General features: G+C 41.9%; 1 protein-coding gene across 7 annotated transcripts in view; it reads right to left on the reverse strand.

Annotated features, from left to right (window-relative positions):
* CP (ceruloplasmin) overlaps nucleotides 1-17,340 on the reverse strand; it is a 111,635-nt gene that overhangs the window by 18,979 nt on the left and 75,316 nt on the right. For 6 of the 7 annotated variants that reach the window (XM_056564851.1, XM_056564849.1, XM_056564847.1 and 3 more), the window contains 2 exons: nucleotides 3,144-3,363; nucleotides 2,561-2,700 (listed from right to left, as the gene is read on the reverse strand). In XM_056564851.1, coding sequence (XP_056420826.1) covers nucleotides 2,561-2,700; nucleotides 3,144-3,363 — 360 coding nt within the window. The remainder of the gene's footprint in view (nucleotides 1-2,560; nucleotides 2,701-3,143; nucleotides 3,364-17,340) is intronic. The other variant, XM_056564850.1, reaches the window with a different exon arrangement.

The following is a 17,340-nucleotide window of genomic DNA, read 5'->3' on the forward strand; positions in this document are numbered from 1 at the left end:
GTGTTTCACCAAATTATTAAAACCAGTAGGAGCTATTCTATGATTCCGAGGTGTAAGTCTGATAATATATCTAGACGACATCTTAATCATGGCCCATTCCATCCAATTGGCATATCTTCATATGGAATAGACCTTATCTCTTCTGTCCAATCTCGGATTTTTAATCAATTACGACAAATCCATTTTAACTCCTTCAAAAGAAGTCGAATTTTTAGGATTCATTGTCAACATTCAGCTATACTGAGTCTACCCACAAAGAAATTGAAGATGATCGGGAAAGAAATCCCATCTCTTCTCAACAAAGCTTGCATATCCCTGAGATCTATAGCTCAGATAGTAGGCCTTCTTTCAGCCTCAATACAAGCTATTTTTTCCAGCACCTCTAAACTACAGAGCCCTTCAATGGTTAAAAATCCATCATTTAAGATGAGGATTTGGGTATTCAGACGAAATTCACCTATCCTCAGAAGCCAGAGAAGAACTTCTTTGGTGGATACATCACATTCAAGACTGGAATGGCAAAACAATTTTCAATGCCAAACCAGATATCATCTTGGAATCCGACGAGAGCCTCTCAGGTTGGGGTGCTCGTTGCGGATCCCTTTCCACAGGAGGAAAATGGTCCTCTTCAGAAACCCTTCTCCATATCAACTGCTTAGAACTGTTAGCAGACTTTTTTTGCTTTGAAGGCCTTTCCAAAGGACAAGTCACATTATTGCATACTTCTTCGTATGGACAATGTTTCAGCATTCCAATTATGTCAATCGCCTAGAAGGCACCAAATCCAAACTCTTAGCCAACATCGTCAAAGATCTATGGCATTTTTGCCTAGACAAATACATCCTTTTGCAGGCGGAATATCTTTCGGGTCTTTCCAATACCATTGCGGAATTCCCGTCATTTAACAGATTTTAGAGACTGGAAACTAGATTTGGTAATTTTTCAACAAATCAATTCTCTTTGGGGCCCTTTCCACATGGATCTTTTCGCATCCTGTCTCAATCGGCAGATTCCACTCTTTTTTAGCTGGCGCCCCGATCCAGAAGCTTCAGCGTGGATGCACTTCTACAGACTTGGCTCCCGGGAATACTTTATGCATTCCCACCTTTTGCTTTTATCCCTTCTTCAGTCACTTCATTCACCTCTGTCACTTCAGAGATCGACGATTGTCCTGATCACTCCGCTGTGGCCAGCACAATCTTTGTTTCCTCAGATCCTGGGGATGCTCTTGGACATTCCAATGATCATTCCATCCTTTCCAACTCTACTAACAGATCCTTCAGGGAACCCACATCCATTAATTCTAAAGAATCCACTCTCCCTGGTTGCTTGGCTGATTACGGGTCATTTACAATCAACTCAGACATTTCTCAATCAGCTAGAGACATCCTTAACCCCTTAAGGAAAATATAGATTTTATGAAAGACAGGAGATGAACATTATCCCTCCTATATGCCCCTCCCTATACGTTAATTGTTCTTATATTTTTACCATAGCATACTAGACTAATTTGGATGGACCCTGTTCGTTTCGTCTACCCGGTTTCCAGATGTCTACTGAGTTTTCACAGTTAAACCCCCTCGAATACCACAGATGAAGCTTCATCTTCAAGTCTTCACTACTGTTCCAGTTCAAATTGGATTCTTCCGATATCTACACATTACTTACCTCTAATGGAACTTATTTATGTACTGTTATCTTCCTGCTGATGATACAAAGAAAGAGGAGAAGCTAACGTTACACCTGCTTATATTACCTGTCTATATCCTGATTGCCTAGCTATATCTACAGCACACTTGGTTGCATTTCAGGTTTTTCATCTTTACTTGTATAAGCTATTTTGCTGCTGAGTCCAGTAAAGAAGGATTAATTGCAATAAAATCTATATTTTCCGTCACCAAGGGTAGGAAAATCTCCAATTATCACCCATGTACAGAGGCTACATCCAACAGGAAGGAGATACATTTAACAAAAGATTACATTTTTGGGGTACATTTATTAGTAAATGAATAAATATCTTTAAAGTATAACATGAAAAATATCTGGAAAAATAGTATGTTTTTCCGATTTAAAAAAAAAAAAAAAATTATTGATATCTGCTCCAGTTTTTAATAATAAGAAAGCCCAATGTGTCCTGCAAAAAATCGAAACAAAACAAATTGGAGTGAATAAAAAATATGCAGCAATCTGAAAGCTGAAATTTTCCTCTGGTCACGAAGGCTCAAAACACTACTGGTCATGAAGGAGTTGAAGTTATCTGCTAACTCCTTCATGACACTTAATCCTTCTCTGCTATTTAAAATTTACATATTTATGTGTCACCACCTGAAGTTCTGCTGGAGAGTTGGAATGAGACTGCTCTTTGCCATCTTGGTGTCACAACTGGGTCGCAATGAAGACCAAGCATGATAATAGCTCTCACTGACAGCTAGAGGCAGAGATCCACCTTGGGGACCCATGTGGCACTGCTCAGCTTCTAAGTTGTCCCTTGGCTTGGGATCATTCTAAGGCAGGCTTTAGTTTGTCTAGTCTAGAACATTCTATTAGTTAAAAGGATTACCGTATATTTAAAGCTGTGTGCATGAAAATGTACTGTGTGCACATCCACTTCATTCCCAAGGCCAATGAGGTGCCAATTTATGCGGTCACCAACGTGCATAGTAAGGCCATGTAAGTTGGCGTAGAGTCTGCCATTAATACCTGAAACACAAGTGATCATATTATTTATTAAAGTTCCATGAACTGTATTACTATATCTTACAGAAATGTATTTTTGTGCCAGCCACTTTGACTCTTTTGGACTGACTGACTACTTAGGCTGGGTTTACAAATATGTGTCGTCCGGCATTTTTCCTCTCTGAATCTGTTGAAAATGTGTCGGAGGGAAACTGATACTAGAATTGATCCCATTCATTTGAATGGGACAGTTCACTTTCATCCAGCATCTCAGTTTGGGATACCGGATGGTTGGACTTGCCGGACTGGCACCGGACAGAGGGACACATCTTGCTGCATTTCCCTGTCCATTCAGAAAAAAAATGACGAAATAGGAGCAAATGAGAAATGTTTTAAATAAAAAAAACACAACATTATGTAATAGATGGTGTCTGTATTGACCACAGTGTATTACGAAAATAACGTACCATGCATCTTGTTACTTTCAATAAACTCTTCGTCATCTTTCTTCACCTCCTCTGGATGCAGTGAATATTTTTTAATATTCTCTTCTAGATACCAGGATTCATTTTCATCAAACACCATAAAAAGAAGAGCATATCGCAAGATTTTCTCTTTGTGTAACCTCAATGGAAAAAGTAGTTTCTTGCAAATTACAAGAGGCCCGACCAATCCACTGTATGTGTCCTGAGAGAGAACACAATGATTTGGTAACAATACATGGTACACTGCACATTCTTACATTAAAAATGAATCATTGTAGTTATGACCCTTTTTGTTCTATTGTTCTTCTGTTCTAGTGTCACCTAGAAGTTAGGGGTCAGTAGAAAGGGAACATTTACAGACACTTCAATGCAACATGCTGCTGGGTCAATTGTTTATGATCAATGACGGTGAAATAGAGACTGCATTCACACAAATACTTGTTTCGCCATTCTAAGTAAATATGTACTCTGTTTATATCTGTAGACATGTTAGAAGAGTAGATTGGAAGCCTGTGGATAATAGGGTAAGGGGTGATTAAAACACCAACTTGTAGGAAGGACACCACCAGCTTAAAGGGGTACTCCGGTGAAAACCTTTTTTCTTTTAAATCAACTGGTGGCAGAAAGTTAAACATATTTGTAAAATACTTCTATTAAAAAAATCTTAATCCTTCCAGTACTTATAAGCTGATGAATGCTATAGAGGAAATTCCTTTCTTTTTGGAACACTGATGACATCACGAGCACAGTGCTCTCTGCTGACATCTCTGTCCATTTTAGCAACCATGCATAGCAGATGTATGCTAAGGGCTGCATGGTTGCTCAGTGGTTAGCACTGCTGCCTTGCAGTGCTGGGGACTTGGGTTCAAATCCCATTAAGGACAACAATAAATAAAGTGTTATTATTATTATTATAATAACATCAGCAGAGGAAACTGTGCTCGTGATGTCATCAGAGAGCATTCCAAAAAGAAAAGAATTTCCTCTGTAGTATTCAGCAGCTAATAAGTACAGGAAGGATTAAGATTTTTTAATATAAGTAATTTACAAATATGTTTAACTTTCTGCCACCAGTTGATTTAAAAGAAAAAAGGTTTTCACCGGAGTACCCCTTTAACTAAAGGACAAGTTTATGTAAACACTTGGCAGGTACAACAATTCTGCAGCTCTAACCCACTGGACTTTAGTTTCTCAGAAACAGTTTTTCTTACACAAGGCTGGTACCTGTGCTTTAATTTGTCAGTTCTCTAAAGCTCGACTACTTTGGCCACTGATTTTAGGCACTCGCTTATGCACTCAACTGCAGTCATGTTTTGACTATTGTAATTTCTAAGTAGAATTACACTTGGAAATTCCCTAGTGTGAACCTAGCTTTACTGTCAGGATTCTCAGAAGCACAAAAGTAGCCCCTTTCATCACACAGGCCTCACTAACGTTGTAGGGTAAATAACTTTTTTTTCCTTTTTTTCGGAAGCCCCAGCATTGTATAAAAATATGCAAAATCGTAAAATAACCCTTTAAGTTAAAGTTTGCTATGATAAGGGGTACTCCGCCCCTAGACATCTTATCCCCTATCCAAAGGATAGGGGATAAGATGTCAGATCACCAGGGTCCAGCTGCTGGGGACCCCGGGGATTGCTGCTGCAGCACCCCGCTATCATTACTGCGCAGAGCGAGATCACTCTGCATATAATGACGGGCAATACAGGGGCCGGAGCATCGTTACGTTGCGGCTTCGTCCCTCGTGAAGTCACAGCCCGCCCCCGTCAATACAAGTCTATGGGAAGGGGGCGTGGCGGTCCTCACGCCCCCCTGCCATAGACTTGCATTAAGAGGACGGGCCGTGATCTCATGAGGGGCGGAGCCATGACGTCACGCTGCTCCAGCCCCTGTATCGCTCGTCATTACGCACAGAGCGAACTCTCTCTGTGCAGTAATGATGGTGGGGTGCCGCAGCGGCGATCCCCGGGGTTCCCAGCAGCGGGACCGCGGCGATCTAACATCTTATCCCCTATCCTTTGGATAGGGGATAAGATGCCAGGGGCGGAGTACTCCTTTAAGGCATACCTGTTAGATCCCACAAAAAAAATTTCACTCAGTAGCTAATCCTGACCATGTATATTTATTATCAAAATCCCTCTTTTCATTAGCTCACAGTGTTAGAAATCCTCTCAGGGGAAGGGAGAGCGTGCCCTTCCTTGTGGTAGTAAGGGGTTATTGGTGTTTCTGCTCATGCAGTCTTGTCCATGAGTCATAACTTGTCCATGACTCATGGACAAGCTTGAGACTGCTGCAGGAATGGTTATGGGAATGGGACCCCTAGTGGTGGGATTTTCAGGAGTTGTTTTCTTTATTAAATATTCAAAAGATTTTAAACAACCATATTACAAAAAAAATCTTAACTTTTCATCAGTAACAACATATAAAACATTTTTGCATCTGAGAGTGTTCATTTAAATCTATATACTATTCCATTTTTTTTTCATGTTAGCTATAAAAAAAAATTTAAAATCTAAAAACCATGCAGTTTTTACTCTGGCCAATAACCTGCTTAATAAGCTGAGATTACCTGTTCTCTAGGGATCAAGAGAGGTCATAGAGACATGATAAGGGTATTTTTACTTGTGGAAAGCTTGTATGTTTTTTTTAAGTGAATACTGTGTCAAACTAAATGTAAAAAACGAGAGATGAGGGAATTTTTCAAAAATGAAATTCGGACGATTTGCTGAATTTTCCCCAAAAATTTGGTCCGGTCCAAATTTATTTGCGGCAAATCGCTATTAAAAGTGGCTATTTCTGGCCTACAGAGAGGCTTCATAGAGATGTACAGTGGGGATCAAAAGTTTGGGCACCCCAGGTAAAAATTTGTATTAATGTGCATAAAGAAGCCAAGGAAAGATGGAAAAATCTCCAAAAGGCATCAAATTACAGATTAGACATTCCTATAATATGTCAACAAAAGTTAGATTTTATTTCCATCATTTCCATTTTCAAAATAACAGAAAACAAAAAAATGGTGTCTGCAAAAGTTTGGGCACCCTGCACAGTTAATCTTGTACTGCCCCCTTTGGCAAGTATCACAGCTTGTAAACGCTTTTTGTAGCCAGGCAAGAGTCTTTCAATTCTTGTTTGAGGTATCTTTGCCCATTCTTCCTTACAAAAGTCTTCCAGTTCTTTGAGATTTCTGGGCTGTCTGTCACGCACAGCTCTTTTAAGGTCTATCCATAGATTTTCAATTATGTTGAGGTCAGGAGATTGTGAAGGCCATGGCAAAACCTTCAGTTCACACCTCTTAATGTAATCCCCCATGGAATTCGAGGTGTGTTTAGGATCATAATCCATTTGTAGAAGCCATCCTCTCTTAAACTTAAGATTTTTCACTTCAGATTTTTCAAGTTAGCATCCAAAATTTGCTGAAATTTTATTGAATCCATTTTTCCTTCTACTCGTGAGATGTTCCCTGTGCCACTGGCTGCAATGCAACCCCAAAGTATGATTGATCCACCCCCATGCTTAACAGTTGGACAGAGGTTCTTTTCATTAAATTCTGTTCCCCTTCTTCTCCAAACATACCTTTGCTCATTCCAGCCAAAAAGTTAAATTTTAACCTCATCGGTCCACAGAACTTGTTTCCAAAATGCATCAGGCTTGTTCATTTGCAAAGTTCAAACGCTGATTTTTGTGGTGAGGACGTAGAAGAGGTTTTCTTCTGATGACTCTTCCATGAAGACCATATTTGTACAATCTCTTTATAGTGGAATAGTGTACCACAACTCCAGTGTCTGCCAGATCTTTCTGGAGGGATTGTGCAGTCAAACGTGGGTTTTGAATTGTTTTTCTCACAATCATGCGAACTGCTATGTCTGGTATTTTTCTTGGTCTTCCAGATCTTGCTTTAACTTCCACTGTTCCTGATGACTGCCATTTCTTAATTACATTCCGAACAGAGGACATTGACATCTGAAAACGTTTTGTTATCTTCTTATAGCCTTCTCCAGCTTTGTGAGCATCAACTATTTTCAGTTTGAGATTTCTAGACAACTGCTTAGAAGAACCCATGGTGCTGATTGTTGGGGCAAGGTCAGATGAGTCTGTGAATTTAAAACCTTTGAGATTGACATCACCTGATCTTCCCAGATGATGATTGAGGACAATCCATGACATTTATAGCATGCACTGCCCCCTTTGCAAAGCTGAGACCTGCCGTCTCAGCTTTGCAAAGGGGGCAGTGCATGCTATAAATTCTGCAGGATGCCCAAACTTTTGCAGACACCATTTTTTTGTTTTCTGTTATTTTGAAAGTGTAAATGATGGAAATAAAATCTAACTTTTGTTGACATATTATAAGAATGTCTAATCTGTAATTTGATTTTTCCATCTTTCCAATGGCTTCTTTTTGCACATTAATACAAATTTTTACCTGGGGTAGCCAAACTTTTGATCACCACTGTAATAAATACTCCCATTTCCAAAAAAGTGAGTGCTCAATACACCAATTCTGGGGTCAGTAAATCGTAATAGGGTATATATTACACAAAAATCAGGATCAGATAGTATACAAAATATAAAATATTCCTAATACAAAAAGTGTCAATGTGCAGCTGTGCAAAGATGCAGGGTATAAACCTCAAGATACAGTACCAACACAATTATTGCACAGTAGTTTATTGCACCAGGTAGCATAAAATTATTGCACAGTCCCAGGATCAAGTTTATAGAAGTTTTTAGCTGCATGGAATGTCCTAGAAATATGTAAACGGTGCAAAAAAGTACAGCCAACAATAATTAACCCAAACCAAAACAAAGGGCAGTCCCTCCAGTCCCCAATCATTACCTGCAGGTCACACAGAATAACGCCACCCTAACGCGCGTTTCGCGTTATGCTTGTTCACTGGGTCACGGTTGACCGTGGACGCAGCTCATTATCACCTTAGAGTAAGGGTGCAGCCCTTTTTTGAAAATCTGACCACTGTCACTTTATATATTAATAACTCTGGGATGCTTTTACCTTTCAATCTGATTCTGAGACTGTTTTTTCGTGACATATTCTACTTTAACATAGTGGTAAATTTTCGTCATTAATTGCATCCTTTCTTGGTGAAAAATCCCCAAATTGCATGAAAATGTTGAAAATTTTGCATTTTTTGAGGTTTGAAACTCTCTGTTTGTAAGGAAAATGGACATTCCAAATAAATTATATATTGATTCACAAATACAATATGTCTACTTTATGTTGACATCATAAAGTTGACATGTTTTTACTTTTTGAAGACATTAGAGGGCTTCAAAGTATAGCAGCAATTTTCAAGATTTTCACAAAAAATTCAAAATCTGAATTTTTCAGGGACCAGATAAGTTTGAAGTGGATTTGAGGAGCCTTTCTGTGAGTAATACCCCACAAATGACCCCATTATAGAAACTGCACCCCTCAGAGTGACATTCATAAAATTTGTTTACCCTTTAGGTGTTTCACAGGAACAGCAGCAAAGTGGAGGAGAAAAGTGAAGATCTCCATTTTTTACACTAACATGTTCATGTAGCCCAATTTTTTTTCATTTTTACAAGGGTTATAAGGAGAAAAAGTCAAGCAAAATTTGTAGCCCAATATCTCTAGAGTAAGGAAATACCTCACATGTTGACGCAAAGTGCTCTGCGGGCTCACAACATGGCTCAAAAGGGAAAGAGCAACTGTTTGATTTTGGAGGGCGAATTTTGCTGAAATGGTGTTGGGGGGCATGTTGCATTTAGCAAGCCCTAATGGAGCAGGCACAGCAAAAAAAAAAGAAAAGAAAAGAACGCATGGCACATTATTTGGGAAACTACACCCCTCCAGGAACGTAACAAGGGGTATAGTGAGCCTTAACACCTCACAGGTGTTTGAAAGGTTTGGGTTGAAGTTGGACATGAAAATGAAAATTTTTATTTTTAACACTAAAATGATGTTACTCTAAATTTTTATTTAGGGTTATAGGAGAAAATGGACCCCAAAATTTTAAGCCCAATTTTTCCTGAGTAAGGAAATACCCCATATGTGGACGTAAAGTGCTCTGCTGGAACACTACAGGTTTCAGAACAGAAGGAGCACCATTGGGATTTTGGAGAGAGAATTTGGTTGGAATAGAAATTGGGGGCCATGTGCATTTACAAAGCCCCCATGGTGCCAGAACAGTGGTGACCCTATTTCGGAAACTACACCCCTCGCAGAATGTAACAAGGGTTACAGTGAGCATTTACACTGGTATTTGACAGATCTTTGGAACAGTGGGCTGTGCAAATGAAAAATATATTTTTTTCATTTTCATGGACCACTGTTCAAAAAATCTGTCAGGTGTAAATGCTCACTGCACCCCTTGTTACATGCTGTGAGGGGTGTAGCTTCCAAACTACACTGTTCTGGCACCATGGGGGCTTTGTAAATGCACATAGCCTTCAATTCCAGCCAAATTCTCTCTAAAAGCCCAATTGAGCTCCTTCTTTTCTATGCCCGCAGAGTACTTTAATCCACATATGGAGTATTTCCTTACTCAGAAGAAATGGGGTTTAAAATTTTGGGGGGCTTTTTCTCCTATTACCCCTTATGAACATAAAAAATTTGGGGAACACAAGCATTTTAGTAAAAAAAATAAAAAAAATTATTTTCAGGTCCATCTTGAACCCCTCAATGACCAAGCTTTTTCTGTTTTTGCACTTTCATTTTTCCTTCTTACCTTTTAAAAACCATAACCCTTTCAATTTTGCACCTAAAAATCCATATGATGGCTTATTTTTTGCGCCACCAATTCTACTTTGTAATGACATCAGTCATTTTACCCAAAAATCTACGGCAAAACGGAAAAAAAATAATTGTGCGTCAAAATTGAAAAACCACAATTTTGTAAATTTTGGAGGCTTCTGTTTCTATGTAGTAAATTTTTCGGTAAAAATGACACTTTTTATTTATTCTGTAGGTCCATACGACTAAAATGATACCCTACTTATATATGTTTGATTTTGTCGTACTATTTGAAAAAATCATAACTACATGCACGAAAATTAATACATTTCAAATTTCCTCTTCTGACCCCTATAACTTTTTATTTTTCTGCGTACGGGGTGGTATGAGGGCTAATTTTTTGTGCTGTAATCTGAAGTATTAATCGGTACTATATTTGTTTTGGTCAGACTTTTTGATCACTTTTTATTCCTTTTTTTTATTGTATGAAAAGTGACCAAAAATATGCTATTTTGGAGTTTGGAATTTTTTGCGTGTACGCCATTGACCATGCGGTTTAATTTACAATATATGTTTATAGTTCAGACATTTACGCATGTGGCGATACCATATATGTTTATTTTTATTATGGTTATATATTTTTTATATGGAATTTGGGAAAAGGGGGGTGATTTAAACTTTTAATAAGGAAGGGGTTAATGTGCGTGTTTTTAAACTTTTTTTTTTTACACCTTTAGTCCCCTTAGGGGACTTTTAGGAGGAATCATTTGATTCCTCATACAGATCAATGGGATGGTATGGTACATACCATCCCATTGATCTGTGTGCTCTGCGCTCGATTGATAAAGCCTGGCCCTGCCAGGCTTTATCATTCTGAGCACCGGAGCCGCCACAGCAGGAAAGGTAAGCCCTCAGGCTACCTCAGTAGTGGATCGAACCCCCCCCCCCCACCGTGACAGCGGCGATCTGAAGGGTTAATAGCCACCCACGGTGATCGCCGCATGTGGGCTATTAACGCCGGCCCCCAGCTACAGGAATCAGCTGGGGGCTGGCCGGTATGATGTGGGTGCGAGTCGGGAGCCCGTGTCATACCCCATTAACGGCCATTGGATGAGCATAGATGTCCATGGTCATTGTTGGGTTAATGGAAATTTGTCAAACAAAATGGGGTCCTATGTGGGTTTTTATTTTTTTTGTGTGTTTATGTCAGAACCGTTGCAACTATCAGCCACCTCTATGCAAATCACCCATTTAGGCCTCAAATGTACATAGTGTGCTCTCACTCCTGAGCCTTGTTGTGCGTCCGCAGAGCATTTTATGCCCACATATGGGGTATTTCCGTACTCAGGAGAAATTGCGTTACAAATTTTGGGGGTCTTTTTTTTACCTAAAAGTATGGGGGTCTTTTTTTTTACCTAAAAGTACGGGACAACACCAGCATGTTAGTGTAAAAAAAATTTTTTTTTACACTAACATACTGGTGTAGACCCCAACGTTTCCATTTCATAAGGGGTAAAAGGAGAAACCCCCCCTATAATTTGTAACGTAATTTCTCCCAAGTACGGAAATACCCCATATGTGTCCCTAAACTGTTTCCATGAAATATGACAGGGCTCCGAAGTGAGAGAGCCCCATGCGCATTTGAGGGCTAAATTATGGATTTGCATAGGGACGGACCCAGATGCAAGCATTACAATTGCCTTCGCCACCACAAATACCCTACAGCAGTGTTTCCCAAACAGGGTGCCTCCAGCTGTTCCAAAACTCCCAGCATGCCTGGACAGTCAATGGCTGTCTGGCAATGCTGAGAGTTGTTGTTTTGAAACAGCTGGAGGCTTTTTTTTAAACAGTGCCGCACCAGACATTTTGAATTTTTATGGGGGGGGGGGGGGGGGGACTGTGTGTAAGGGTATATGTATATGTAGTGTTTTACTGTTTATTTTGTGGTAGCATAGTGTAGTGTAGTGGGTGTTCACAGCGAGTATCACTGGGAGTTTGAGCTGCGGTGGAGAATTTGCCGCAGCTCCAATTTGTAGCGGGAAACTTACTGTAAACCTCCAGCTGTTGCAAAACTTCAACTCTCAGCATGGACTGACAGACCGTGGATGCTGGGAGTTGTAGTTTTGCTACAGCTGGAGGCACACTGGAGAGGAAACACCGTGTTAGGTAACAGACAAACTCAGTGCTTCCCCACCAGGGTGCCTCCAGCTGTTACAAAACTACCACTCCCAGCATGCACGGTCTGTCAGTGCATGCTGGGAGTTGTAGTTTTGCAACCGCTGGAGGCACAATGGTGGGGAAACACAGAGCAGTTTGCTGTTCGTGCATGCTGGGAGTTGTAGTTTAGCAACCTCTGGAGGGCCACAATTTAGAGACCACTGCACAGCCTCCAGATGTTGCAAAACTACAAATCCCAGCATGCCCCAACAGTCAACAGCTATCTGGGCATGCTGGGAGTTGTAGTTTATCAACATAAGGAGGCTCACAGTTTGCAGAAATCACTGCATGGTGACAATCAGCTGTCCAAGACAGCTGATGTCAACTAGACAGGAGCACTAGGATGGGTATGGGGGGGTTATAGGGGTCTTTGTGGGCTTGTGCGATGTTTTATTTCACACAGAGCTCACACAGCTCCAATCTTCTCGCAGATCTCCCTGCACTGAGGAGATTGGAGCGTTGAAAGGCAGTTTTTTTCAACTGCCTTTGCTGTGATTGGTCAATCTGGCTTGATTGACTAATCACAGCAATTTGGGGCGGGGCAAGCCACGGGGGGGGGGGGGGGGGGGGGACGTTCCCGCATCCGATTTCTGTGACGATCAGTCTATGACAGCTGATGTCACTTCATTGTCATAACACGGCAAGTACTCGCTGATTAGGATGAGTCGGCTCGTCCTTTGTTGGCAACCAATTAAATTAGAGGGGCAAAGGTTAAAAGTAATATCAGGAAGTATTACTTTACTGAGAGAGTAGTGGATGCATGGAATAGCCTTCCTGCAGAAGTGGTTGCTGCAAATACAGTGAAGGAGTTTAAACATGCATGGGATAAGCATAAGGCTATCCTTCATATAAGATATGGCCAGGGACTATTGATAGGATTCAGATTATTGGGCAGACTAGATGAGCCAAATGGTTCTTATCTGCCGACACATTCTATGCTTCTATATTTCTATGTAAGCGGCGTGACCAGTCCAAGTTGGTGTTGTGGCTGTGCAGGACCCACATTAACCCAGAGGGCCGTAAAGGACATGTATCGTCCCTGACCATAGTTACAGCTCTAGACGACGGCGCTGTCGTGCACTTTGGTACACATTGACAGGCTCAAGGACTGGCTCACCTTCTCTTCCACAAAATTATGCACGGCTGATACTGCCTTCTTCGCAAAGAAATGACGGCTTGGCACTTTCCACCTCAGCTCACCTCAGCTCGGCACAAGCCATCAGTTCTCTGAAAAGTGCAGAGACCACCACTTGAAAGGATGGATCACCACATCAGAGCCACAGTTCTCCCAGTCCGCTTTATGGTGGCGCAGCATATGTTGACGCAGGGCCGTGGTGCCAATATTGGGAACCTGGCCGACACATCTTGCATGTGGCTATGTTAACCTCCTCCGGATGCTTGATGATAAACTGGCACACCGCTGAGTAGCTGATTTTCTCACCAACAATCCGCACTAATTGACTGCTACTGACGCCCTCTCCAGGAAACCCTGTTCCACTAGCTCCTGGAAGGTAGGCTGCCGCGAAGCAGGTGGTCTCCCCCTAGCATGTTTGGCTCCAGAATTTCCACTTCTGCCACCCTGCTGACTGCCAACCATGCTACCACCTTGCTGGCTCAGCTGCTGCCTCACGGGCAACCTGCAACCCTGTTCTCCTATGATGATGAAGCCCCTTCTGCATCCGGCTCCCAAGTGCAATCGTCTTCATCATCATCAACAAGTGTCTGCACATCACTGTTGTCCTCCTCAGGTTCCTCAACAGTGTCTGCTTCAGGACCCTGAACGATGGCAACACCACCTCCCACGTCATTATCCTGATCACTTCTTGCCCGCCTAGCGGAGCAAGCGGCATATGTCTCCTCCACTTCTTGGCTGGGCAGAAGCTGCTGACTGTCCTCTATTAGATCCTCCTCAGTGAATAGTGGAGCTGTCCCCACAGCATAATATACTTCTGTAGGGGAGGGAACAGCATAGGACAGAGGCAATGGGAGGACAGGGACTGCTCCCGGGCCATGCGACCTGACAGTTGTGTCTGAGGAACCCACTGATTGTTGACTGGGGGTATCAGATGTCACTTGTGATGAAGTGGATGACCATGTTAACCAATCGATGACAGCAGATGGCTTGCTGGTCGAGACACGACCGCTAGCTTATACCGGGAGACCAGGCCTCTCACTGCGACTCCTGCTGCCACTCGCCCCTAGTCTGCTGCGACCTCTGCCTGCGCCTGATGAATTTAGGCCTCTGCCACTCCTCTGTGCATGTCCTTGCACTTCTCTGCCTGACATACTTAGTGCGTATTTGAGTGGAGTACAATACTCTTCACTATGCTTAAAACAGTATTTGTCTAGAACAGCAGCAGGTGTATACTTTTGGCTGGCCTTTTACAGTAACTTGGCCCTTAAGACTTTATCAGCAACAAAATGGTACAACACTTAAATGTACGTATGTAATATGCACTTATGAGGGCAGTAGAATGTGCTCCACTATGCTTAACAGTATTTGTCTAGAACAGCAGCAAGTGTGTACTTTTGGCTGTCCTTTCACAGTATTTAGGCCCTTGAGACTTTAACAGGGACAAAAGAGTACATACACCACTTAGATGTACGTATGTGGTATGCACTTCTGAGGGGAGAAAAAATCAGCTACAGTACGCTTAAAAAAGTATTTGTGTACAACACCAGCTGGTGAGTACTTTTGCCTGGACTTTCACAGTATCTAGGCCCTTGAGACTTTAACAGGAACAAAATAGTACACCATTTAGATGTACGTATGTGGTATGCACTTATGAGGGCATAAAAATGCGATACAGTACGTTTATAAAAATATTTGTGCACAACACCAGCAGTACACACCAGTGCTGCAGCACACAGTCGCTGTGTACTACACTTAAAATTGCACTTACTCTCTCAATCTCACTCCTTTCCCTATCAGTGCTTCAAGGCAAGATTTGTGCTTGAGCTGAATCTCTGCTGTTCTTCTGTGCAACACATTGCTCTCTGTAATAGAACGCTGTAGTGACTGGGAAGTAAATCGCTGCAGTAAGAATGCTTTTCTGTGAAACACACACTGCTCTCTGTCCCTCTCTCTATGCAACAGAACACTGACTTGACTAGGAGGTGAATCGCTGCTGGAAAAAGCTTTTCTGTGCAACAAACAGCACTGTCTGTCCCTATCTATCTCTCTGCAGTGAAAGGCTGAAGTGACTGGCCGCAATATTGCTGCTGATTATATAGCGCTGTGACATCACAGGGGTGACTGGCTGCTGATGTGATGCATGTGATTCAGGGCCATCCCGCCAACCCTTGTACCTGCCTTCCCAGGATTCCTTGCCCCATGTCCTCACATGTGGATCCACTATTTTAGATGCCCTGGAGCCTGGACCACACTAAATGGAGTTTAATTAAGCGATTCACGTGATAGAATCGTAGCGATATTCGCATTAGTTGCGAATCAAATTTTTCCTGAAATTCGTAACGAATTTGGATTCGCAGATTCGATTTGCTTATCCCTATAATAAACCATGCAGTGTCACTAAAGAAAACTTAGCTTCTACTGACTTTAATGGGAGATGGGAAACCACGTGAAAAAGAAGTGATGTGCCACTTCTTTTTTTCCCGCAATTACCCTCTGAAGCTCCCATTTCTATCAATGCAAACTTCAGGGCTGCCCCTTCCCTGCTCTGACTGCGGCTCAGAGAAAGACCTGCCTCAGTGTTGCCTCTGTGAACCTACCCTTTATCCTCTCCCTGCACAATGACCTACGCACACTCTCCCATAGAAGTCAATATGGCAGATTTACTAGGCCAAATCTAGGCCAAAAATAATCATGTACATGCAGGGGCGTAGCTAGAAACCTCAGGGCCCCGGTGCGAAAAATTGCCGTGGACCCCCCCCCCCTACCACCTGACGACCCGCTTCCCCAATCCTGGACAACCCCTTACACGGCCGCACAAAGATATCAGTGACTATAGCACTGATGGGACACAGTCAGAATACACAACAATATAAGTGACTAACAGGCAGGGCCAGACAGACAAAACAGACATTTAAGAATAAGCAGCCCATTTGTCTGGAGGGGGTCCAACTGCTGGGACCCCCACCAATCACCTTGGTTCCAGTTGCTATCCAGTTGTTATAAAGCTATAACTCCCATGATGTCTGGAGAGCCTCAGGCATTATAGGAGTTGTAGTTTTGCAACAGATGGAGAGCCACAGATTAGGGTACACCGTCACCCATCATCACTGCTGAACTAACAAGTGACTCCAGCTCTGATGGGACAGTCAGGAAAAAAAACACAGTGATATCAGTGACCTGAGTGACGTCTTCTCTGTTGTCTTTTCTTTTCCATCTGGTCCAGAAGTCAGGACGTCTTCCTGCTCCATCTTCTCTGCGGAGTCTGACACCCGGACATCATAGGTTCTCACTTTGTCAGTAGATCCTCATCCTCTGTATGAAGACAGTAATCATTATTATTCTGCTAAATACTGCACCCCCTGAATATAATACTGCCAAATACTGTATCCCCTGAATATAATACTGCCAAATACTGTACCCTCTGAATATAATACTGCCAAATACTGTATCCCCTGAATATAAAACTATCATCCACTGTACCCCCTGAATATAATACTGCCACCTACTGTACCCCCTGAATATAATACTGCCACCTACTGTACCCCCTGAATATAATACTGCCACCTACTGTACTCCCTGAATATAATACTGCCACACACTGTACCCCCTGAATATAATACTGCCACCGGCTGTACCTCTAAATATAATACTGCCACCGACTCTACCCCTAAATATAATACTGCCATGTACTGTACCCTCTGAATATAATACTTCCACACACTGTCTCCCCTGAATATAATACAGTATTGCCTCCTACAGTACCACCTGAATATAATACTGCCTGCTTCTGTACCCCCTGAATATAATATTGCCACCTACTGTACCCCTGAATATAATACTTCCACATACTGTATCCCCTGAATACTGCCACATACAGTACATACACACATATCATTCATACATACAGAACATACACACATATACATTATACATACATACACACACATATAATACATACACATATTATACATACACCCGCTGCCTCCAGATCCCCCCACACAGAATACATCTCCACACATCAAACATACATCTTGTTTACACATCTATCATTCATACATACACACACATAATTCATACATCAAATACATACACATACATCATACATACAGTACATA

The sequence above is a fragment of the Hyla sarda genome, chromosome 3, assembly GCF_029499605.1.
Source record: "Hyla sarda isolate aHylSar1 chromosome 3, aHylSar1.hap1, whole genome shotgun sequence".
Taxonomy (NCBI): domain Eukaryota; kingdom Metazoa; phylum Chordata; class Amphibia; order Anura; family Hylidae; genus Hyla; species Hyla sarda.